The 25707-nt window shown below is 47.6% G+C and overlaps 3 protein-coding genes across 3 annotated transcripts in view; all 3 read left to right on the top strand.

The window, feature by feature from the left end:
• The first annotated feature begins 3346 nt into the window (after positions 1–3346).
• LOC102851726 (COMM domain-containing protein 5-like) lies at positions 3347–4021 on the top strand. Its single transcript, XM_006879220.1, has one exon. It carries the CDS (start codon positions 3347–3349, stop codon positions 4019–4021), a length of 675 nt encoding a protein of 224 aa, XP_006879282.1.
• An 8742-nt stretch (positions 4022–12763) lies between these two features.
• Positions 12764–14462, top strand: LOC102851310 (60S ribosomal protein L8-like). The gene is made up of 5 exons (XM_006879219.1): positions 12764–12904; positions 12986–13127; positions 13214–13432; positions 14020–14135; positions 14276–14462. Exons 1-5 carry the CDS (start codon positions 12767–12769, stop codon positions 14432–14434), a joined length of 774 nt encoding a protein of 257 aa, XP_006879281.1. The 5' UTR covers positions 12764–12766; the 3' UTR covers positions 14435–14462.
• Positions 14463–20215: 5753 nt separating this feature from the next.
• The window catches only part of LOC102870301 (zinc finger protein 34-like), a 38186-nt gene continuing 32694 nt past the window's right edge, over positions 20216–25707 (top strand). The window contains exon 1 of the mRNA XM_006879405.1: positions 20216–20409. Coding sequence (XP_006879467.1) covers positions 20216–20409 — 194 coding nt within the window. The remainder of the gene's footprint in view (positions 20410–25707) is intronic.

The following is a 25707-nucleotide window of genomic DNA, read 5'->3' as shown; positions in this document are numbered from 1 at the left end:
TGGAGAGGGACATCATGCTTGGTAGGGTGGAGGGACAGCGCAGGAGAGGAAGGCCCTCTATGAGGTGGATTGATTCAGTGACTGGGGTAATCTGGATGGGTGTGTCAGAGACCATGCGATTGGCACAGGACAGAGTTTAGGGCTGTTGTACATAGGTCACTATGAGTCGCAAGGCGACTCGATGGCACATAGCAACAAAAACAACAACTCTGTCCTCCAGTAACTCTGGTGACCTAGTAGCAAGAAACTGTAACCCCAAGAACACACAGTTCAAATCCACCAGCTGCTCAGTGGGAGAAGGATTCTCCTGTGTTTTTTACTGTCTCTGAAAACCCACTAGAGGATCAGCTATGGATTGATTCAGACTTAACAGCACACAAAAACAACAGCTCTGTCCTGTAGGGTGCTATGAGTTGACAACCCTTTTGGGGAATTTACTCTGTCTGTAGGACAGAGGTAGAGTCGACTTGATGGCAGTAGATTGGTTTGCATTTGCCTTGTTTTTACATTGTCAGGAAAACACAATCACTTATATCTTTACCTTAGTTATTGTCCTAGATCTGCCTAAAGTCTTGTTTATTGCTAGTCTTTTTATCAACATTTTCTTATCTTTTGATTGTCTAAAGTTAAAATTATAATTTATTCAGAAATACTCTTATATATCCAAAATTCAAACTTTGGACACTTGGCCAGGAGAGACTGGTCCTTGCAGAAGGGCATCATACTTGGAATGATGGAGGGAAAGAGTAGGAGAGGAACATCCCAGAGAAGATTGATTGACAGAGTAACTGGGACAACAGGGGTTGGTGTGTCAGAATCAGTGAGACTGCCTCAGGACAGGGCTGGTTTCAGAGCTGCTGTACATAGGATGACTATGAATTGCAGGCAACTCAAGAGCACATAACAACAACATACACATTCAAAATAGCTTGTAGGAGTTCTTCAGTTTCTATACGTAGAAGCTCAGATCATTGATTTGAAGTATTATATCTTTTCTAGTACAGACATTTAAAATTAGGATACTCTGATGTATCTCACAATTTTTTATATATGTTTTATTATCATTTCATTAAAAATATTCCCAAATTTTTCCCATTTTCCCTTTTAACCAATGGTTGCTTAGGCATGTGTTACCTAATTTCTAAATAAGTTATGTTTCCTGCTTACTTTCTTGTTATTTCTCACCATATTCTGAATTAATTTAATTTCTTCATATTTATTGGTTCTTGTTTTATAATCTCTAATATGATCTGTTTTTATAAACTTACTACAGCCACAGCCTTTTGACATCATGTAGTGTTTTGCCATTTTGACAGTGTGTTTAATATATATATATACTCTTTCAGTTCCTAAGAGTGTTATAATATCCAACTATGAATATGGAATGTTCACAGAGCACTTTCTTAGAGCATGGAGGTATAGTTGTTTAAGTACTAGGCTCCTGAGAGGTCAGTGGTTTGAACCCACCAGCCATCCTTTAGGAGAGACATACGGAATTGGGCGTGTCCGGAGAAGCGGGTCATAGAGAGGAAGCTCACTTCGCGTGGGGCGGGGCATGCCGACGGGGCAGGACTTAGGGAGGAGGGACAAGTAGCATGGGGCGGGGCGCAGCTTAGGGTGGGGACACGTTGCAATGGGTGGGGCGGGGCATGCCGAGAGGGGCGGGGCATAGAGAAGAGGGACAATTCGCACTGGGCGGGGCGGGGCATACTCCTGGATTGGGCGTGTCCTGGGCACGCTTGGTGGGGCGTAGATCGGAGGGGCACTCTGCAATGGGCGGGGGGCGGGGCATGCCCGGCAGGTGGGTGGGCATAGGGAGGAGGGGCCCGCCGCATTGGGTGGGGTGGGGCATGCCTGGCGGGGCGGGGCGTAGAGGGGAGGGGCACGCCGCACGGGGCGGGGCTGGGCAACCGGATTGGGCGTGTCAGGTGCTATCGTGGGTGCAGGGCGGGGCGGAGTACGCTAGGCTGAATATGTAGTGTTCTGTCCTGAGCGGGTACTCAACGGATGGGCGTGGCCGGTCGTGGGGCTGGCCCACCTTTTCTCACAAGGGACTAGCCTGAGGGATCTGGGCCTCCTTCCCCCCAGCCCAGCTGACCACTGATTTCCTCTTGGCTTCCTAGAACAACCCGGAAGTGACTCTGGGAGCGGCTTGAGCGATAATACTTCGCTTTTTGGAGCCGCGGAAGTTGTTTTCTGTTGGTTCCGCTCTGGATCTTGTGTGCCAGGTACGCGAGGCCGCGGGGGCAGGGTTCAGGGGTGGGATGTAGGCGCTATGGAGTCACCCTCCCTGGGCATTCTGGCCCTGCCTTGGAGATACGTCCCTAGATCCTAGAAACTGGAGATTTGTCCACCAAAGAGAAATTAATTGGGTGCTCGCGCGCCAATGGGAGTGAAATAACAGCAATGATGGCTTATTTGACCACTTAGTCACTTGTCAGAGACGCGGTTCCTAAGGCCAAGCCTGCATTGAGGTGGCCAGGGTTTGTTGCAGGCCCGCGGTGGCGATCGAGATGCAGGCTCTACTCCTGCAGGCCGCAAACTGTTGCCGGACAGAGTTGGACAGCAGGACTGCTCTGAGTCTTGTGTTCTAGGGTGCCCCCCAGAGAGCAGGTGCAGTGGGGCATCCCCAGGGCTGCCCCACCCTCTGTGCCTGGAGGGCCGGGCTTGATGAACACCGTGGTGACATTAACACCGGGTGGGTTAGGTCGAGCAGGTCCACTCCTGCGTGGGCGCTCACCTGACTGACATGCTGCCCCTTAAACTGTCACAGCCCTTTTCTTTGCATACCTCACGACACCTGCTGCCACAGGTTGCTCATTAGAATTCATCTGTCTACTGCCCTGCAGAGGCGACTTTTGCGTAGATAGGCCAACTTTGACAAGTCTTGTTTCCAGCCTGTTTTCTCATCTACAAAATCAGAGAGACCAGCCCTTTCAGGACTGCTATAAGGGCCACACTTTAGAAGTCATGTTGTCCTGTGTGAGTAGTGGCCATAGAGGCGCTGACTGTGCCCATGTCGCCTGTACCTGGACCTTTGTTCTCATTTTTCTTTTCTCCACTGCATGTTTATAATTGGGTGCCTGTTCCACTGTTTGTAGTGGTCATCCCTCTGCCCCATTTTCCTTTCCCTTAGCTCCTGTTCACCCTTCCATCTCAACCACCAGTTACTTTGATAGGTGACCCTTTCTCCTGCTCCCTAGGCACACTCACCAAAGTGACCAGCGCCCCGAAGGCAGGGCCCATGTCTTGGCTGGATTGGCATAGGAATCACTGAGTTTTCCCTTTCCCTTCCCCTCCAGGCAACAGCACCTGAGAGCTGCCCTCTGGGCTGGTGGAAGCCAGGATGTCTGTCGTGGGGACTGCAGCCCCATACATGCATCTTCCTGGTGACAGTCTGAGTAGCCGGGTAAGCTTCCTGGGGCCCCAGACCCCTCCACAGGTGACAGCAATGGCCCGGCTCCTGGGCGAGCTGGACAGGAGTACCTTCAGAAAGTTACTAAAGCTGGTGGTCAGCAGCCTGCAAGGGGAGGACTGCCGAGAGGCTGTGCAGTGCCTTGGGGACAGCGTGGGCCTGCCAGAAGAGCACCTGGGCATCCTGCTGTCAGGTGTGCACACCTTGCTTTCGCAGGCCCTGCGGCTGCCCATGACCAGTTTGAAACCTGAAGCTTTCCTGAGCCAGCTCCAGGAGCTTTGCATCTCTCAGGACCTGGCTGAAGACCTGTCTAGTGTGGTGTTTGGGAGCCAGCGGCCCCTTCTGGACTCTGTGGTCAGACACCAGGGTGCCTGGCTGCCGCGAGTGACCAACTTTCGGTGGCGAGTGAATGTGGCCATCTCCACCAGCTCCCTGGCCCGCTCTCTACGGCCAAGCATCCTGATGCAGCTGGAGCTCTCTGATGGGTCAACATACTGCTTTGAGGTCCCCGCAGCCAAATTCCAGGAGCTGAGGTACAGCGTTGCCCTGGTCCTGAAGGAGATGGCAGATCTGGAGAAGAGATGTGACCGCAAACTCCAGGACTGAGCCCACTGGCACAGGGGCATGGGAACACCAGATACAGCCTGCTGGTCTTGGCATGGCAGTGGATGTGCATGGTTGTGGCAATGCTGATGTTTTCTTCCTTACTGAAAAAGCCAGCAGTGCCTAGTTTGTTTTGAAGTAAAGCAGCTTGAAAATATTGGTCCTCCTTAGTAGAGATCCTTTTCAGTACTTCTAGGGTGTAGAGACCATTGGCAGCCCAATATCACCCATGTAGGCCTTAGGATGCTCTACAGAGCCTGGTCCCTTTTACCCTCAACTTTGTACCTCTGACAGTGTTCCTACCCTTCTCTGATCCACTTTCTTTTTTTTTTTTCCTGCTTGGGGAACCCATGACTTTAGAGAATGAACGGACCATGCATGGCTTCCAGGAGTTTCTAATATGATAATGGGTGTCTAAGCCCACCTCACCTCTGCAGCCAAACTCCTTGCTCCCATCTCTGTCAGTACTGGGGGACCTCCATACTACCTTCTCTCTGTACACTGTGGGACATTCCACCTCTCCACTCTCTGTGTACTGGGGGGGGGGTCCTCCCTGATCTCCTTTCTGCATGCACTGTGAGACCTTTCTGCTTCCCCACCTCTCCACTCTGTGTGTACTGGAGGGTCCTTCCTACTCTCCCTTCTGTGTGCACTGGGTCCTACCTGTTCCCCCTTTTGTGTGCATTGGGGGCCCTGTTTCCCCTTCTGCATATACTGGGAACCTCCTTGCACTTTGTGCCCTAGGAACCTACCTACTCTCCCCTCTGCACTGCAGGACCTCCCTGCTTCCCCCTCTGCTCTGGGGGTCCCCCCTATTCCCAACTCTGTCTGACCTAGGGCACCTCTCTGCTCCCCCCTCTGACTGCATTAGGATATCTCCCTGCTCCCTGTCTGCACTGGGTACCTCCCAGCTCTGCAGAAGAGACTGCCCTCGTGTCTGTTCCTGGAAACTTCAAGTACATTTGGGAAGAGCTAAAACCTCCACACACTCACGACTTTGTAAAACCCTAGCCAGGGGCAGCCCTGGAAACATGCTGACCTGTTCTAGTGCTGCTTCTTACTAAAGTGGTATCAGAGTGTGGTCTTTATGGGTGTATATGACATGTGTATGTCTGTACGGGTCTCTATGTAGTTGTGTTCATGGAACTTATTCCTGAGTTAAGCAGTTGTGTTCATGACTGCAGAATGTTCTGTCAGAGTTCCTGATCAGTGAACTTCTATATGCTGTCCAGTGTGGTTGTGGCCACCCAGGTTCACTCACTGATGTTGAAGCTGCTGAAGGCAGGATCGTGAGGCCTCAGTGTGCACATACTTGGGCTCTGATTCTCTTGCTGGATTGTGCACATACCAGGCTGCCCTTTGACCAGTACCACTGTGAACACACGCTGCCTGCAGTTACGAGTACAGCTGCGAAGATGTGGCCAAGGAGGGCCTGGAGGCACCTACTAGGCAAGGCAGTGGCATGCTGAGTCACATGGCTAACACAGGGCTACTGTTTGTCTAACCTCTGCCTTCTTTTCCACCACTGCAGGCAGTATCCTTCCACTGAGGTTGATGAGGCCCTGTGTCCTGGGATGAGTGGGCCTGAAGACACTGCTCATGCCAGACCATGGTGATGGCACACACTTTCCCCCACAGAGCCTCAGCTGGGCCTAGGTTTGAGTGAGGATCAAGCAGGGACAGTGTCCAGGGTGCAGGATCAGGAGGGTACCCAGTGTAGGGTGCAAGTGGAAGTCCTCACAGAGCAAGTGAGGGTAGAGCTGTCAGGCTTCCTACCATAAAGTTTGTTGGTGTCCACACGTCCTGGTTGAGAGCCCTGTGTGTAGTTATGAAGGGTTCACAGAGTTCAAAGTGTTGGAAACATCCGGCACATCCAGGCTGACAGAAGGGGATCTTGATTTCCCACTCCTCTACCTCCAACCCTAGTTGTCCTCTGAAAGGAGGAGGGCTGCCACCTAAACATCTCCCTCAAAGTGCCATTCATTCTCATCCGCTTATGTGTGAGAGACAGACCTCCACAGGCATCTATCAAGCATTTCACTGCCAGGCACTCCAATGTACAAAGGAGCACGGCATAGCATGTAAAGTTTTTACAGTAGGAAACTGACTCAGTCTGATAGGTTATTTCCCTAAAGATGGGGAGACCTTTAGGGTGTACAAGAGTTAACTAAGCCAGACCAAGGGATCCCACTCAGGAGACCCATTAATAAAGCTTCTTTATTCTTTTACTTTTCAAAGAGAAGAGCGAACTGGGGGGAGAGGGGCAGGTGGGGAGAAAAGTGCAACAGTGAATGAATGGAAATCCAAAATCTCTGTAAATGTTCATTGAAATTAATAATAATTTAAAAAGAGGAAAAAGAAAAGAAAAAAACCACCACAAAACCTTCCCTGTGTTTATTCTAAGTTGGCTGAGGCTGCTGAATTTGATGCAAACATTTCGCCAGCAGGGCTGTGAGTTCTCCCACTAGGCTTATTAAATGGACAACAGCAAAAAAAAAAAAAGAGTTAACTAAGCCGAGAAGACTCTCTAGGAGTGCACATAAGTCTGCATTGAGGTGCCAGTGAAGATAAAATAACAGCCATTAGGCAGAATGATGGGCTGGAGAGAAGACAGGGATGGACACAGTAAGTCCAGGCAACAAGAGGAGGGTGAACCCCAGAAATTTCTGACTCTGATGTAGATCACTCGCTTGACCCAGACCCATGTCCAGTCCCCTTATGGGGATTGCAATAAGAAGACAACTCCCTAAGGACTCTTTTGGCTCAGACAACGGTGTCCACTGTAGGGAGGACCCCCACCGGGCGCCTGGTCAAGAAGAGGGCAGCTGTGGGGTGGGAGACACTGAACAGCAGCCAGAATTCACAGAACGAAGAACTGGAGAAATGGCCCGCTCCGCTAAATGCACCGCCTTTTGTCACGGTCCCTAATTCCAGGCCTCCCCGGAATAGTGTGGGGGTTGAAGTTCCTAAAAGGGGTTCCCTGGGGCTCAAGGGTCATCCTGCAGAGGCTGCGGCGGACGCTCGCCCTGCTCCAGCCCGGAGGGCGGCGAGGCTCAGCCCGCGACTCCGGGGACAGTCGATCCTCCGCGCCGGCTGCCCCTGACCAACTCCTCGGGGATGATCCGGGGGGACACGAGCGAGCCCGCGGGAGCGCGGAGCAGGAAGGCCTCCGCGTCCGGCCAGAACCACCGGAGGCAGAAGGACGGAGGCCGCTAGCCCGCGGCCGGAGATCCCTGGACCACGTTCAGCAACACCGCCGCCGCCGCGCAGACTCACCCTCCCCGCAGATCACCCGAGGCCAGCGAGCGCGACGCCGCCGGAAACGGGCCTCGAACGCGAGCATCCCACCGGTTGAAGGACTGCTGGCCTCTCTAGGCGGCGCGGAGGCTCGGCCATCTCGGTGGTCCCGGCCCCGCCGCCTGAGAACCGAGGGGTTGGACCGAGCTGGGAGTAGGTGGGCCTCTTGGCCGAGGAGACCTGACCAGCCTTGAGAAGTAGACTGAGGTTGGGGGTGGGGTGGGGTGGAGTGAGCAACCGTGGGGTGGGCAACCCTGTATCTGGTGCCCAGAAGTAGTCGCCAGCTTTTCCAAATCAGAAAGACTAGTGGTCAAGCATCTGGATTAGGCTTCGGGAGGCAGCCGACTCGGGTCCAAATGGCTGGCAGAGGGCAGGCAGGGCAGTGTACAGCAGCCAGAAGAGAAGCAGGGGTGTCCAGAGGCTGCAAATGATAGCATTGAAAAAGAATCTTTTCGTGCATGCGCAATTGTTTCTGCAGGCGAGGTTTCTAACTGTAGGACTGCTGGATCTGAGAACGGCTCACTCTCTTTAGTGTCCTTGCTTAACCTATTTTTTAAATTAATGATTTTTGTAAACTTGAACGCCTCCTCGTTTCACTGGTGGTTTGTCATTTCCGCGCACAGTGCATAGTTGAGTAAGTATGCATGTCTTCACATCGTTTTAACTCTGTAAGTTGATCTGTCTCAATGTGCCATTTTTGTGGTTAATAAAATAACTAAAAAGCATCACTTTTTAGAACCTTTACAGGAATTGTGCTGCTGATGCACTAGCTGCGCTGCGAAAGAGAAACAATCTTCTTCTGTGCAATTTATTGCCTATAAATACCCACTGAAGGGTCCCTTTCTGACTCAAAGGCACACAGTGACAACTCAGAATGCTTGATCTGGAAAGTCTTTTTCCAATCAAAATGAAGGCACCCACCACAACAAGATAAAGGTAAATAATCCAATAGAAAAATGGGCACAAGATATGAACAGACACTTCACCGAAGAAGACATTCAGATAGCTAACAAGCACATGAAGAAATGTTCGAAATCCCTAGCTCTAAGAGAGATGAAAATTAAAACAACTATGAGATATCATCTCACCCCAGACAGAAGAGCAAAATTTAACAGCAAGCAACAAATGCTGATGAGTTTGTGGAGACACTAGAACCCTTATTCACTGTTGGTGGGAGTGTAAAATGGTACAACTATGGAAAGCAGTATGCCACTTTCTTAAACAGTTGCAAATAGAGATACCATTTGACCCAGCAATTCCACTACTGGTAATATACCCCAGAGACCATAACTGACATCCAAGCAGACATACGCACACCCATGTTTATTGCAGCTTTGTTCACAATAGCAAGGAGTTGGAAGCAACCTAAGTGCCCATCAACAAACTAATGGATAGAGAAGCTGTGATATAATAACACAATGTGGATCATAACAAACTGTGGCTGACTCTGAGAAGAATGGGAATCCCAGAACACTTGATCATGCTAATGAGAACCCTATACTTGGACCAAGAGACAGGTGTCAGAACAGAGCAAGGAAACACTGTATGGTTCAAAATTGGGGAGGGTATACGCCAGGGATGCGTCCTATCTCCATATCTTTTCAACCTGTATGCATAACATTTCATCCCGGAGGCTGGGCTCTATGAGGAGAAATGTGGGGTCAAGATTGGTGGAAGATCAACCCTACTTGCTGAAACTGAGGAGGACCTGAAGCGCTTGCTGCAGAGGGTCAAGGACTGCAGCCTCCAATATGGATTGAGGCTCAATGTCAAGAAGACAAAGATTCTCACCACTGGACCAATTGGCAGCATCAGGATGGATGGTGAAGAGACTGAGATTGTTCACAGCTTTAGTTTGCTTGGCTCCACAGTCAACACTCTCGGCACCAGTAGCCAGGAAATTAAAATTAAAAGGCGCATTGCCATGGGAAAGTCTGCTGTTAGGGACCTCTCCAAAGTACTGAAGAGCAATGGTGTCTCTCTGGAGACTAAGGTGCTTCTGATACAGGCTATGGTCTTTGCTAACACTTGTTATGCATCAGAGAGTTGGACAGTGACTAAGGAGGATAGAAGGAGAATTGATGCCTTTGAGCTGTGGTGCCGGAGGAGAGTGCTGAAGGTAGCATGAACTGCTAGGAAAACAAACAGATTCATCATGGAAAGGGTTAAACTGGGCGGCTCCCTGGAGGCAAGGATTCTGAGGCTCCGTCTAACATACTTTGGACATGGTGTAAGGAGGAACCAGTCCTTGGAGAGGGACATCAAGCTTGGGAGGATGGAGGAACAGCACAGGAGGGGAAGGCTCTCTATGAGGTGGATTGATTCAGTGACTGGGGTAATCAGGATGGGTGTATTGGAGACAGTGGGATTGGCACAGGACAGAACAGAGTTTAGGGCTGTTGTACATTGGGCCGCTATGAGTCGCAAGCAACTTGACAGCACACAACAACAACAACAGGAAGCAGGATGGGCCATTTACTTTCTAAATAACAGGGCTTTGAAAACCCTATGAACACTAAAGAAAGAGGATAGTGAAAGAAGTGTAGTGGTAGAGCCCAGATTGGCAGTCAGTTGAAATGAGGAAAATCAGTAACAAACATCGCTTAACAATTGGAACATGGAATGTACGTAGCTTGAATGTTGGCAAACTGGAAATTATTAAGAATTAAATGGAACACATGAATATTGACATACGAAGCATTAGTGAGATGAGATGAACCATCTTTGACCACTAGAATCAGATAATGGCCTAGTGGCAAGAAGCTGCACTGCAATCCCGAAGGCAAGCTGTTTGAATCCACCAGCTACTCCTCAGGAGAAGGATGGGCAATTTCCTCCTGTGCGATTATCCGCCTCTGAAAACTTGCTGGAGGGTCAGGTGTGGGTCGTTTCCAGCTAGATGGTACACAACCACCACCACCACCATGTAGAGAATGAAAAACAGAGGAAAAATGATGTATTCATAGTCATAAAGTCAATTTCAAGTTCTATTCTGAAATACAATGTTGTGATAGGATAATATCCATGTGCATACAAGGAAGACCCCTTATCACTATTATTATTCAAATATATGCTCCTACTTCTAGAGCTGAAGAGGAAGAAACTGAGAAATTGTACCGAATTTTTCAGTCCAAAATTGACCGAATATGCAATCAGGAAGCGTTAATGATAATTGGTGACTGGAATGTAAAAGTAGGAAACAATGAAGAAGGAACAATAGTCGGAAAATATGGACTTGGTGACAGAAAGGAAGCTTGAAATACAATGATTTAATTTTGTATTCACAATGATTTATTTATTGCAAATATCTTTTCTAAAAAGCACAAAAATATGATTTTACACATGGATCTCATCTGATGGGCTGCATAGGAATCAGATGGACTCCATTTGTGGAAGAGATCATTGGAAAAGCTCAGTAGCAGCAGTCAAAACCAGGCCAGGGGCTGATTGTAGGTCAGATCATCTTTTACTCACATGCAAGTTGAAATTGAGGCCCAAGGAAATGAAAACAAATCCACAGGAACCAAGATATGATCTTGAATCAATTCCATCTGAATTTCATGATCATCTTAGGTTTGAAGCATTGAACACCAATGTTATGTGCCACTGAGTCGCTGACTCTAGCAACAGCTCAAAACCATGCTCTCTCCTGAGTCATCCTTATTGTCTCTAACACATCTACCCACATTACCCCAGTCACTGAGCCAATCCATCTCATCAAGGATCTTCCTCTCATGTGCTGTACCTCTCCAAGGACTGGTTCCTCCTTGCAACATGCCCAAAGTATGTCAGATGGAGCCTCAGAATCCTTGCCTCTAAGGAGCAGCCTACTTTCACCCTCTCCAGGACGAAAGTGTTTGTTCTCCTAGCAGTCCATGGTATATTCAATACTCCAGTTTTCTGAAAAGAGCAAGTTTGGGTTTTTAGAAAATTTTATTAATATTATTAATTTTAATGAAAATTTACAGAGACTTTGGATTTCCATTCATTCATTGTTGCACTTTCTCCCTGCCCACCCCTCCCCCTCTGTTCGCACTTCTCTTTGAAAAGTAAAATTCTTCCATTGTTACAAAATCTCTCCCCCCAAGTCCACTCCACTATGCAGTCTTCGTTCTGGACTCCTGTCATGACAATAATACCTAGTCACATATCCCTTTTAAACAGTTCTCTCCCTCATTTTAAATGCAGTGTACATTATTTATCCCATCTTTCTCAGTCTTCTCCTAACCCTGATGTCAGTCCCGTTTTACAACAGTGGCACTATGCAATATTTGTCCTTTTGTGACTGAGATATTTCACTCAGCATAATGTCCTCCAGGGTCACCCATTTTGATTATTTCATGAGTTCCTTGTTTTTCAATGCAGTGTGGATATACTACAGCTTCTCTATCCATTCATTTGTCGATGGGAAAGAGCAAGTTTTTAAGTAATTATACAAGCATATGAATTTGCAGCTACCACAGATGACTCTCCGCCTGAATTCATTTCTTTCATGCATTTCACATGGCATGTTTCTCAACTCTTAAACTGGATCTTTGTTAGGTGTTTCTTGCAAGCAATAGTGACCAATTTCTCCTATCCAGATTGATAAAATTACTTCTGATTTAAGTGTGTTGCCCTTGTACATATGATTGACCTTAGGATATCCTTCAAAAGTCCTGGCCGACACCAGCCCTGACCCCACAGTCCTGCCCAGTTGTTCCATTCCGGACTCTAGAGGACTCTGGTCATTCTTGTCGTGTCCCCAGGTGCCCGTGTCACTCATTCAGTGTCTCTTTCCACATTCTCTCCACTGAGTGTGACATCTGTCACCCTCCACACATCCAGAACCCACCCTCATCTATGAGCCCCGTCCCTCCCTTCGCTCCTGGTCTCTTAACCCCACACTCACAGCACAGTCTGACCACTTCAGCCTCTCGAGGACCTAGCACTGGACAAAACCGAAGTGTCTCTGAGACTGAATAAATACCTAGTTTTCAGTGAGCCTTCGGCAACTCAACTAGCCGCCCAGCTAAGAAGTAGAAACGTTCAGGAACCGTTACCAAGTAACACGAAATGAAGCCGGGCGCGGGAGGCGTGGTCTCGCTGTGCGCCTGCGCAGACGCGGCGCGGTTATTGGCCTAGTGAAGGTGCGCGGACTACATGTCCCAACGTGCACTGCGCACCGGAAGGAAAGGCACCGGCCCGGAAGATAAGGCGGCTCGCGGAGGCTGTCTTTCTTTTCTCGGCCCCGCTTGTGTGGAGGTAAGATGGTGCAGGGTCGTGCGCGTCTGTTGTATCCGTTGCCATCCGCTGTGCTGGGTTCCACAGAAACCTGCGACTGGCCTGTGTGAACACTGGGGTTCATGGCCTGACTGGGGCCGCGGGTTCGGCCGCGACGGGCTGGGCTCGGGAAGTCGGGCAGGCAGGAAATTCTGGCGCGCTGACCATGGGCATTTCCTAGACGCTGCCATGGGCCGTGTAATCCGTGGACAGAGGAAGGGCGCCGGCTCCGTTTTCCGCGCACATGTGAAGCACCGTAAGGGCGCCGCGCGGCTTCGCGCCGTGGACTTCGCCGAGCGCCATGGCTACATCAAGGGCATCGTGAAGGTGCGGGCGCCGGGCGCGGACGGCCTGTGGGAGGGTCGGCCCGCAGGGACTGCGGCCTAATGTGTGTGGCTCGCCCCGCAGGACATCATCCACGACCCGGGCCGCGGTGCCCCCCTCGCCAAGGTGGTTTTCCGCGACCCGTACCGGTTTAAGAAGCGGACAGAGCTGTTCATCGCAGCAGAGGGCATCCATACGGGCCAGTTCGTGTACTGCGGCAAGAAAGGTACGTTCTGGAAGGGAGAGGCTGCCAGGGAGATTGTCAGAAGGCAGGCCTCAACTGGGGACACTGACCCCCGTGCTTCCCCCCAGCTCAGCTCAACATCGGTAATGTGCTTCCGGTGGGCACCATGCCCGAGGGTACCATCGTGTGCTGCTTGGAGGAGAAACCTGGGGACAGGGGCAAGCTGGCACGCGCCTCCGGAAACTACGCGACCGTCATTTCCCACAACCCCGAGACCAAGAAGACCCGCGTGAAGCTGCCCTCGGGCTCCAAGAAGGTCATCTCTTCCGCCAACAGAGCGGTGGTGGGTGAGTGGACGCCTGGTGGGCTAGGCTTCGATGAGCTGCAGCTTACTTTATCGGTTGCTTGAGCACTTTAAGTGGATTCTGATCTGTGTTCAGGCAAGGCTGGAGTTGAGTGAGATTTGGCAGAAAAGGGTCTTCCCAAAGGTTTGTGTAGAGCCTTGAAATAAGAGGCAAAGACCTTGAATCCAGATTTGCTTGTTAATTTTGTCTTCCACCTTCTTTTTTAAGTCATCCTTGTTTGTAAAGTTTGTGAGAGGTAGCAGAACCTGGCAGTAGTGGGTGGGAGTTGAGTGGCCTGTTGGTGACATGCAGTGATAGTGAAAACTGAGCATTCCCATGTGATTTGAGAGAGGGTCTGTTATGGTCACATGGACTTGGAGAAACTCAACAGTTTACCAGATACAAGGGAATGGGAATGAGGCGACTTGGTTCTTGGGGACTTGGTTATTTGGAAGTTGTGCAATTGAATCTCTTTGGAACTGACAGTGCAGAGATGGTGGCGAGTGCTAGGAGCTAGCTGAGAATTGCAAGCTGTATCCAAGGTGGGGGGAGGGCATTCACCTATCCCTGAGGTACCGACTCTCCACCAGGTGTGGTAGCTGGTGGTGGCCGCATTGACAAGCCCATCCTGAAGGCAGGCCGTGCCTACCACAAGTATAAGGCAAAGAGGAATTGCTGGCCACGTGTACGGGGTGTAGCCATGAACGTGAGTAGAGTCCATGAATATGGGTGGGAATTTGGGGCCTGGAGGGGGGAGGGTTCTAGGGTTTGTCTAAAAAGGGAGATCATTTCACACTGTATTGGTAGGTGGAGTCACCACACTAACACTATGTTCTTTTCTCACAGCCAGTGGAGCATCCATTTGGAGGTGGCAATCACCAGCACATTGGAAAGCCCTCTACCATCCGCAGAGATGCCCCGGCTGGCCGGAAAGTGGGTCTCATTGCTGCTCGTCGGACTGGGCGGCTCCGGGGAACCAAAACTGTGCAAGAGAAAGAGAACTAGGGACCTAATAAAGCCAGTTTTCCTGCCACATAGCAGTGCACTGTTCCATGGTCTCAGGGGGAAGGTCTTCCTGGGGCTGGGCTGCATTCACCAGGAGACACCAGTGAAGTGGTGGAGGCTTAGAAGGTCATGCTGTGTCTGGATGCTTGGTTGGGGTACAGCAAACGTCCCTGGGCTTGATGTTAAGGTACAAATTGTTTAATTTTGGAATTGAGCCCCAAGTATGTGTAGCTAGAACCCATCTTATTGATGATAGCCTTCACCTTAGTGAATGCTGGAAAATGTCCATGCAAACAGTTAGGGTTAGTCTTAACCTTGAACCCTTAACTTGAAGGTACCTATCTTACAGATAACTAGGTCCACGATTGAGTTACACATTTCTGTGACTGCTCTTACTCTTAGGCCTGGGGGTGAGAAAGGTGATACCTTGTTTATATTCAGACTTGGCTTTATCATCTTGCCTAACTACAAATCCTGCCTGGTACTTTTCCAAAATGCTGCATTTCCAATCAGGGTAGAGTGTACCCTGCTTGTGTCAGAGCCAGGCCTCACTCCATACTTGGGTTACTCCTAGCAGAAAAAGATCAATTTACATGGTGGGCTTGAATATGCCTTTGATCATGAGGATACAACAAAGATTTTCTGGTCATAGGATCACTTGAGTTGTTAATGACGACAAAGTGAGGTTAAGAGTTTTGAGTTTAACGCGCTGCCTTTGAGCCCCCGGCGCGTCTCCCCGTGGTGCCGGGGGTTACGCTGCTGCGCAAGAGCATGAGTTTGCGCATAACTGGGGCCCCAGCCCGCTGCAGGCAGCCCTTTTAACCGCGAGCGACACGCCAGCAGACCAGGCCTTTGCCGGGGTTTGCCTCTTGGGTCTCAATTCTTAGGATGATCCCTTTGGGAACGGATAGTAGGCTCCTCGACTATTGAGTTTCCTGTGTGTGCTGTCATCTAATAAACTTTAGGTGTTATTTAAAAAAAAAGTTTTGAGTTTAATCACAAAGTTCATTGTAAACGAATTTTCTTTGTTCGTCCCATTAGGTCATAGATTTCAAAAGAAATTCTAGTTCTGTAGGAAGGTGCTACATGTTCAGGAAAGATGTGATACAGAAGCAAAGAATTTTGGAGAAAAAGAGTTGGCCACTACAAATTATTGGGCACAGGCCTTGTTCTTTGGGTGATTGTGCAGTGGATTTGGCCATGAGTTGCTACTTTTTTCCTGTTTGAGCAGTATGAGGTGATCTCTGGACCCAAGGGCCAGATGATAATTGAGAAATTGACAGGGGTTTGGGACCTTCCCCAAGAATGCACAAATAAGGAGCCTTGTGGCTGTACTTTGTCTTGAGAAAACTGCCTTGGCAGTCCACGGGATAGTCATACTCTTCAGCACCATGGTTGAATGGCATAAATTCTGTCATGTTTGTTGTTCAGCACAGCAAAGATTGAAAAGACCATGGGCACCATCAGGCACTCCTTAGTCATCAAACTAACATTGCTTCTTGATTTGGTGAGTTACATAAATACAGACTACTGAGCACCACGTGTATTGATTGTGGATCCAAGTAAAATGAAGTTAACAGTAAATCTTCCATCTGTCGTAATACTGACAATTGGTCCAATGGGAAGGATTTTTGTATTGAGATGTAATCTATACTGAGGGCTGCAGTGTTTGGTCTGCAGCAAGTGCTTTGAGGCGTCTTCACTCAGCAAGCAGCAGCAACATAAAAACATTTTCACCCATCTCTGCTATCTATTCAGCCAGGAGCCAATATTACCGCTCCTCTATCCCCCAGTCCCTTGACTTCCACCAGGCTTTTTGTTCAGCCCTGCAAGCAGTGACAGAAGAAAGTATTTTCCACATGACTGCTGCCCTCAGCCCAAGTAAGGGGCATTAACATACAAGGTACAGTGAAAACAGGCCTCACCTGGGACATTCTGTGCCAGCCATGCACCTGGCATGGAAGAGCAGAGTCAATAAATCACAGGAAGGTGGTCCAGGAGTGGAAGGTCAGAGACAAGGGCTGTCCTCCAGAACTTAGGAAGAGAACCTTCCCCTAGAACTGGTGTCCATGGACTGCCAAAAACAAACAGGTATGTATGGGAGAAGGTGCAGCCAGAATGCTGCTTGGAGGCAAGGAGGATGAAGCTGCTTCATCTTAAGTTCTCCCCTGGCAACTTGCTAGGAGAAATGATTCAGAGGAGAGGGACATAATGCTTGGGAAAGTGGAGGGGCTGTGAAAAGAGAAGATCCTTTGCCATGTATGTTGGTAAAATGACTACAGCAATGAGCTTGAGTGTGTCAGATTGTGAGGATAGAACTAATCCGATAGGTTGTTCATAGGGTTTCAATGAATTGTACTCCATGGCAGCAAGTAATAGGTACCAGGTTTCAGATTTGTAGCATCTTGAATTATGAGACTTAAATATCAGTTTGTTGTATCTGCATGTCATTAATTACTTTGTAATTGGGATATCTAGCTTTTCTAATTAGTACATCCCTTAACTCATTGTACCGAGGTAACTTGTGAGTGCTGAGATGCTGAAAGCTATGCCACCGGTGTGACATGCCATAGGGGTTGATAGGGAATGGCAAAGGAAATGCTATGCTAACAAATCAATCAAACTGTTAACAATGATGTGTTACACTGTGGGGCTATAACAAGAAAAAGGACTCATTAAAAAAAAATAGCCAAAGAGCATACTTCTCAAGTGCCACCATAAGTCCATCAGAAGCTTTGCAGCATCATAAATTAATCAAAATCTGTGTTAACTTCACTCCTCACTGGAAAGAATCTTTAAGCGCTATGTATGATAAAGAGGGACAAATCTATTCTGACCTGTTGATAGTCTGTTGTTACTTCCCCTTACAGAAATAACCAACACATTCACTGTCCCCTGCCCCCATCCCCAGTGCCTGTGTCTTATCTTTTCCCTTTCCCTGCTACGTCAGCATCCCTTGGATTCCTGCCTATCCCTCCCAGCTACTCTTTCCCAGCCACCACTTGATCTGATGGCTTATGCTACAAGTCACTTCTATGATGTGCCTCACACAGCTGTTGGTCTCTATGCTGATGCCTGTCTTGTATTTAGGAGGATGTATGTCCAAATCCTCTGTACCAGCTTCAGGGAATTTTTTTTTTGTCTAAGGCAGTACTGGGGAAAGGGTCTTGTCCCTGACCTTATGCTCCACGATTATAGTTTTGTGATTTAGTGTTTCTGCTCTTTTGTACTACTCTGCTGTCACAATTTCCAAGGTGAAGACTGGGTCTTTAGATATACTGGATTGATAGAGTAACTGGGGCAATGTGTTGGAGTCAGACTGGCTCAGTACAGGGCAGGATTTATAGCTGTTGTACATGAGTGGCGGGCAACTCGACACAACAACTATACTGAGCCAGTCTCATTTGGAAACGCATAATAATCATATTGTCTCAGTTATAGTGTGAATCCATCTCATCCAGGGTCTTCCTCTACTCTTCTGAGCATGATGTCCTTTTCTTAGTCATCCCTGGCCACATCCCCAAAGTATATGAGATGGAGCTTCAAAATTCTTGCCTCTGAGGAGATACTTGATTTCACCCTCTCCAAGACAGACCCATTTTGTTTTTTTCTTGGTGGTCCAACAGCACACCTCAAAGGCATTGATTTTTTTCTGTCCTTTTAGTCATTGTCCAGCTCTGATGCATAGCAAGTAATTGAGAAGACCATGGCCCAGATCAGGGGCACCTTAGTCTTTGAGCACTCTGGAGATTCCTGACAGCAGACTGCCCAAATGCAATTAGTCTTCTGGTTTCCTGACTGCTGGTGCCAACCCTGTCTTAGCTTGAGTCAATCTCAGTCTCTGTGACACCTGCCCCCATTACCCTAGTCACTGAGTCAATCCATTTCATCCAACGTCTTCCTCTCTTGAGTTGTCTCTCCACCCTTCCGAGCATGATGTCCTTCTCCAAGGATCGGTACCTTCTGGCAACATGCCCACAGTATATGAGATGGAGCTTCACAAGCCTTGCTTCCAGAGAGCAGCTTGGTTTCACCCACTCCAGGACAGACCTGTTTGTTCTTTTAGCAGTCCATAGTATGTTCAATATTTTTCTCCAGCACCACAACTGAAAGGCATCAATTCTATCATCCTTAATCATTATCCAGCTCTCTGATGCATAGCAAGTAATTACAAACACCATGGCCAGGACCAGGTACACCTTAATAACACCTAGACGGACATCATTGCACTTCAGTACTCTGGAGAGGTGCCTGACAGCTGACTTTCCTAATCCAATTTGTCTTTTGATTTTTTTGACTGCTGTTTCCTAGAGTGTTGATTGTGGAGCGGAGCAAGTTAGATCAGATTGAATTTGTTAACAATCTATCTTCCTCCAATTTTGATGCCACATTGCTCTTCCCAAAGACCAACCTCCCAAATGATCTGTTCAACATACAGATTTAAAAGGTATGGAGACTTGCTGACACACTCCTTTCTTGATTTTTGAACCCTGCAGTGTTTCCTTGCTTGCGTCTGACAACTGCCTCCTGGTCTAAGTATAGTTTTCACATGAGCACTATCAAGTAGGTGCTCTGAGATTCCCATTTTTCTCAAGGTTACGCGCAAATTGTTGTGATTGACACAGTCAAATGCTTTTGCGTAGTCAATGAAACACAGACATTCTTCTGGTATTCTCTGCTTTCAGCCAAGATCCATCCGACATTAGCAATGATGTCTCTAGTCCTAGTCATGACCTCTTTTAAACCCAGCTTGTACTTCTTGTAGTTCTCTGTTAGGTGATGTTCTATTACAGATGTCTAATAAAACTGTTTTGTTTGCTTACTCTGGCTTGATGTCTTTTTGTGACAGTGTTCTATCAAAGTCTCACACCTAAGTCAGAACTTTCTAGTTCTTACACAGTGAGGCCCCTGGACCTTTTAGGAAATAATCCCCCTTGACAGGTTCATCCATGGTGGACTGGTTTTAGTAGAGCTCTTAGATAAAGATAGACTAGGAAAAAAAGGATTGGCTATTCATTTCTGAAATATCCACCTCTGGAAACCATATGAATCACAGAGGAACATGGATAAAGAAGGGTAGGATTTTCCCAAATGGGATGTGGTTAGACTAAGGATATTCATGGGCAGGATGCATCGCTCATAGTGCATATTTGTGGGTTAGACATAGAGGCAATGAAAGCATTCCTTTCAGTGGGCCCTTGTTCGACCAGTCAGCTCTTTTACAGGTTACCAGCTCTGCTGTCCCAATGCACAGGATAATACCCACTGCCTTCCAAGCATGGTTGAAAGGGCATGGAGGGACTTAGGAGTTTTGCCCAATCTCTGTACGGCTTTGGGGCTGGCTTAGATGAACAGTGCTCGTCCTTCAGTAAACTGGGGTATTGGGGTTAGGCTCAAAGGCATCGGAAGGACAACTTACTGCATGTTCTTTGGATGTGGCTCTGGAGATGAGACAGACAGCCTGGCATAGATTTGAGTTCTTAGGGATAGAGGCCTTCCCTATCTTTCGTTATAGTAAACATGGCGCGTTTGTAAGGTCGGGAGCAATGCGTTAAATCCTGTAATGGGCTTCAACCAGAAAGTATCGACTTAGCCCAGGTGAGCGGACAGCCTTGAAGGGAGAGTGGGGTTCCCCAGGCCTTGCTCTTTTGTTGGGGTGATTCAGCAGAGAATTTCCGTGAGAAATAATTACTATAGTAACTTGATCAAAATGGTCACCAATGCCTTTGGCCATAATCTCTGCCCGGTGAACTCGAGGTCTTAGACCACCTGGTGGTCGCAATGCCCAGATTCACAGCACTGCTATTTAATCGACGGAACCTGAGTCTTGGACGCCGCCGCGCCCAGAGCGGCCAAGCAGCGACTGCAACCGGCTGGCTGGAAGGGGCGGGTGTAGGCGTTCGTGCGCGTCACTTCCGGTCGGCTCTAATTGGCGGAGCGGCGGGGCCCTGCGGCCGCTCGGCTGCGGCGCTGAGGTGAGTGTGGGCGCGGCGGGGTGGTCGTCCCCGGCCTTCCGGTGCCGCTATGACCCCTATCTGTGCCTCCCTCCTGGGAGCCCTGGAAGGACCTCCCCGCCTCGGCTCGCCCCCTGCCTTGCCCTGCCTCGCTCCAGCGCCCCCACGAGTCCGCTTGTCCGCTCTGGGGTCCTCTTCTGCACCTCGCCATGTCTGCGTCCCCTTCCTGTCGTCTTGTGACCCCATGCCCTTTCCCGCGTTTTTGGTACCTATTGCCCTTCAAACTTCCCCAGTTCTTAAAAACCCTGTCCGCACCCAGGGCCCACGGTCAAGTGTATGCCTCTCTTCGTGGCTCCTGTCCGAGGCGAGGGCTTAGTGGGCGCGCCGGCCTCAGGGGACACTTGGTTCCCAGGCACGTGCACTTGCCCCTCCGCGTTCACATCCCCTTCCTCGCAGGGCTTCCAGGTGTCCGCAGAGCCTGGGCTCCAAGTCGGAACCGAGCCTTGTCTGGCCCTCCAGAGGGTTTCCGAGGCTGCAGATCACACAGCCGGAGGAGGACTGTCTTCTGGGGAGCAGCTGGTGGATTTGAACCTCCAGAGTCACAGCTCTTGGGTTAGTAGCGCAATTCCCTATGAAGTAGACAACCAGAGCTCCCCACTCCACAGACTAACGGCTTTTCATCTAGGTACCTTTTTTCTTTATTTATTAAAGAACTAAAAATAGATTAATACCAGCGACCGGGATTGACTTTTCCTTTTTGTTACATTTGTTTCAAGTCCTTCTTTCTAATAAAAAAGAATTCAATTAACGTGAAACTGCTCATTAGACCTCCTAGTCCCATCCTTTCAACCCATTTTCTTAGACCTCTCACATCTACTATAGATACTCCTACTTTTTGAAAATACACTGATGCCACAGTGCTTTTGTGACAGTTATACTTGAAAGCAGGAGTAGCATCCACTTCCTAAACAAGATGCCTTTCGAAACTATGAACTTAGGCAAATGTCGATGGTTGTAGAGGGACTTCAAGCCTTTTTTATCCGTAGGGTCGCTATGAGTCATGCTTGACTTGAAGGCAATCAACAACAACAACATATTTGTTTTTGCTAATCGCTAACTTTTTTTTTTCTTGTGTACCGTCGAATTGGATCGGATTGGCACAGGAGAAGATTGCCCCTCCTTCTCCAGGAGAGCATCTGGTGGATTTGAACCGTGCTCCTTCGGGAACTAATCACTAAACTTTCTAAAAGAATTTAAAAACATTTTTCCCCCTTCACCAAATCTAGGAATGTTTAATGCATGAAGTTTTAATGTTAGTATTACAGGGCTACATATAACAGTTGGTACAATATACATCAGGTTTTATACTCAGTCATCTTTGCAAATTCATAAACATAGGCACACATAGTTACCAGATGAGAAATCACAGAACTTCAGATCTGTACACTGAGATTTATACAATCATGATGCATCTGATAAGGCTCTTCAGCATACCAGTTTAATCTCTTCCAGAAGGGTGTTGTAATTTTTTATTTTATTTTATTTTGTGTGTGTGTACTGTCAAATAAGATCTGACTGGTACAGGAGAAGATTGTCCCTCCAAACTGCCCACCTCTAGAATTGCAGTGCAGCTTCTTGCCATTAGGCCACCAGAGCTCCCGAGGATGTTGTCATTTTATTGAACAGTTTACTCTGGGTTTTATTGCAGAACACAAATTTTTTTTCAAGCATTTTTTCCTTGCAGAAGTCTTTTACCACAGTTTTTTCTTATAATCAGCCTTTCTCCTCAGCCAAAGGTCAGAATGAAGATGGAGAAACCGATAGATGACTGCTTTTACCGTCTTTCTCTTTCCTTTGCTTGCACTGCAGTATGTCATAGTTCTGACAGATGACCTCAGGACATGAGGAAGCAAGGGGATCACTGTTCAAGGCTGTTGCAGCATGTCTACACATCAGGTTTCCGATAAGTGTGATAAGTCAAGGGGCAGAGGAAATGGCTATTGGTGGAATAATAAAACATGGAGTAGACAATGCAGAAATAAAGATAGGCATTCTTGGCACAGTTTTGGGTTGGTTTTTTTTTTTTTTGTTTTAATGAAAGTTTATAGAGAACTTGGATTTCCATTGATTCATTGTTGCCCATTTTCTTCCCTGCCCCTATGCCGTTTGCTTTTCTCTTTGAAAAAAAAAATTCTTTCAAAACAACTATGAGGTATCATCTCACCCCAGTCAGAATTGCAAAATTTAACAGAACAACACGCAACAAATGCTGCCTAGGTTGTGGAGACACTGGAACCCTTATTCACTGTTGGTAGAAGTGTAAAGTGGTGCAACCACTGTGGAAGGCCGTATGGCGCTTTCTCAAAAAGTTGCAAATAGAGATACCCTTTGACCCAGCAATTCCACTACTGGGAATGTACCCCAAAGAGACCATAACTGACATCCAAGCAGATATTTGCACACTCATGTTTATCACGGCTTTGTTCATGATAGCAAAGAGTTGGAAACAACCCAATTGCCCATCAACAAACGAATGGATAGAGAAGCTGTGGCATATTCACACAATGGAATATTATGCTGCATTGAAAAACAAGCAACTAATGCAATATTCAAAATTGGTGACCCTGGAGGACATTATGCTGAGTGAAATATCTCAGCCACAAAAGGACAAATGGTGCCACTGTTGTAAAGCAGGACTGACCTTGGGGTTTGGGGGACACTGAGAATGATGGGTTCAATAATGTATACTGCATTGAAACAGATGAGGGAGAAAACTGTTTAAGAGGGAGAATTATTAGGTATTTTTGGTATGACAGGAGTCAGAGCAAAGGCTACACAGTGGAGTGGACCTGAGGGGAGGAATTGTAAAACAATGAAAAAATTTTTCTTTTACTTTTCCAAGAGGGTAGTGTACTAGGGGAGAGGGTTGGGAGGGGAGAAAAGTGCAACAGTGAGTGAATGGAAATCCAAAGTCTCTGTAAATTTTCACTGAAATTGTAATTAAAAAAAAATTCTTTCATTATTGTATAATCCCCCCTTCCCCAATCCCAGTCCATTTTACTATGCAGCTCTTAATCTGGACTATTATCATGCAAACAATACTCAATCATATATTCTTTTTAAGTAGTTCTATTCCTTATCTGTTTCAATGCAATATACCTTATTTATCCCCTCTTTTCTTAGTTTACTCTCAACACTCATGTCAGTCCTGTTCTAGAACGGTGGCATTATGCAGTATTTGTCCTTTTGTGATTGAGATATTTCACTCAGCATAATGTCCTCCGGGGTCCCCCATTTTGGATAATATTTCATTAGGTCCTTTTTCAGTGCTGCATAGTATTATCTTGTGTGAATATACCATGGCTTCTCTATCCATTTGTTTGTTGATGGGCACTTGTGTTGTTTCCATCTCTTTGCTGTTGTGAACAACACAGCAAGAAACATGGCTGTGTATATACCTGTTTTGGGGCAGTTCTGATTTCTTTAGGGCATATTCCTAGTAGCGGAATTGCTGGGTCAAATGGTATGTCTATTTCCAACTTTTTGAGAAAGCATCATACTACCTTCCAGAGTGGTTGCGCCATTTTACTCTCCCAGCAGCAGTGAATATGGGATCCATTTTCCACAGCCTCACCATTATTTGTTGCTGCTCTATTGAATTTTGCTATTGTTACTCGGGTGAGATATTTCATAATTTTTTTTGGCAGTTTTAATAGGCAATGAGTCAACTACAACTAATAGTGACCCTGTGTAGAGTAACTCTGAATCCTGCCCTATCCTGAGCCAGTCTCATTGACACCGACACACCTGCTTCCATTACCCCAGTCACTGTGTCAGTATATCTCATCCAGGGTCTTCCTCTCCTTCACTCACTGTCCCTCCACCCTTCTAAGTTAATGTCCTTTTCCAAAGACTGCTTCCTCCTGGCCATGTTCCCCAAAGTACATATGACAAAGCTTCAAAATCCTTGCATCTAAGGAGAAACTTGATTTTACCCTGTCCAGGACAAATCTGTTTGTTCTCTTGGTGGCCCATAGTATGTTCAAGACCTTTCTCTCCAGCACCACAACTCAAAGGAATCAATGATTCCTCTATCATCCTTAGTCATTGCCCAGCTCTCTGATGCATAGCAAGTAATTGCAAAGACTATGGCATGGATCCGGTGCACCTTAGTCTCTAGACTGACATCTTTGCTTCTCAGTACTCTGGAAAGGTCCCTGACAACAGATTTTCCCAGTGCAGTTCATCTTTTGATTTTCTGACTGCTGGTGTCAAGAGGGTTGATTGTGGAACCAAGAAAGCTGAAATTGTTAACAACCTCGATCTTTTCTCTATCATGAAATTGCATATTGGCTCATTGGTGAGACTCTTTGTCTTCTTTGCTGTTGAGCTTCAGTCCATACTGAACACTGTAGTCTTTGACCTTCTGCAACAAACTCTTCAGGTCCTCAGTTTCAGCAAGCAGGGTTGTGTCATCAGCATAATGCAAGTTGTTGATGAGTCTTTCTCTAGTCCTGATGCCACCTTCCTCCTCATAAAGTCCAGCCTCCTTAATGATCTCTTCTGCATGTTGTTGTTATGTGCCATCGAGTCGCTTGCGACTTATAGCGAGCGACCCTGTGTACAAGAGCCCTAAAAGTCTTTCTATTCAGTGCCAACCTCACCATCTCAAACACACTCATTCCCACCACTCCAGGCACAAAATTGATCCATTTCATCAAAGGTCTTCCTCTCCTGTGCCGCCCCTCCACTCTGCCAAACATGATGTCCCTCTCCAAGGACCAATTCCTCCTCCCTCCTTGCAACATGCCCAAAGTATATCAGACGAAGCTTCAGAATCCTTGACTCTAAGGAGCATTCCGGCTTTACCCTCTCCTGGACAAACCTGTTTGTTCTCCTAGCAGTCCATGGTATATTCAACACTCTTCTGCAGCACCACAGCTCAAAGGCATCAATTCTCTTTCTGTCATCCCTATTCACTGTCCAACTCTCCGATGCATAGCACGTAATTGCAAAGAACATAGCCCAGACCAAGTGCACCTTAGTCTCCAACCTGATGTCGTTGCTTTTCAGTACTCTTGAGAGGTCCCTCACAACTGACTTTCCCAATGTAATTCGTCTCTTGATTTCCTGGCTGCTGTTACCAAGAGTGTTGACTGGATCCAAGTAAACTAAAACTGTTAACTATCTCAGTCTCTTCACCATCCATACTGATGCTGCCAATTGGCCCTATGGTGAGAATCTTGGTTTTCTTGATGTTGAGCTTCAATCCATATTGAAGACTGCAGTCCTTGACCTTCTGCAGCAAGCGCTTCAGGT

The sequence above is a fragment of the Elephantulus edwardii genome, unplaced genomic scaffold (assembly GCF_000299155.1).
Source record: "Elephantulus edwardii isolate Elephantulus edwardi_28Jun2011 unplaced genomic scaffold, EleEdw1.0 scaffold00003, whole genome shotgun sequence".
Taxonomy (NCBI): domain Eukaryota; kingdom Metazoa; phylum Chordata; class Mammalia; order Macroscelidea; family Macroscelididae; genus Elephantulus; species Elephantulus edwardii.
The sequence above is the reverse complement of the archived record's forward strand: the minus strand, read 5'-3'. Positions and strand labels throughout refer to the sequence as shown.

Coding starts and splice junctions, on each gene's coding strand:
- LOC102851726 (XM_006879220.1), top strand. CDS start 3,347: ATGTCTGTCGTGGGGACTGCAGCCCCATACATGCATCTTCCTGGTGAC.
- LOC102851310 (XM_006879219.1), top strand. CDS start 12,767: ATGGGCCGTGTAATCCGTGGACAGAGGAAGGGCGCCGGCTCCGTTTTC. Junction 12,905..12,985: donor ACATCAAGGGCATCGTGAAG/GTGCGGGCGCCG, acceptor CTCGCCCCGCAG/GACATCATCCACGACCCGGG. Junction 13,433..14,019: donor CGCCAACAGAGCGGTGGTGG/GTGAGTGGACGC, acceptor ACTCTCCACCAG/GTGTGGTAGCTGGTGGTGGC.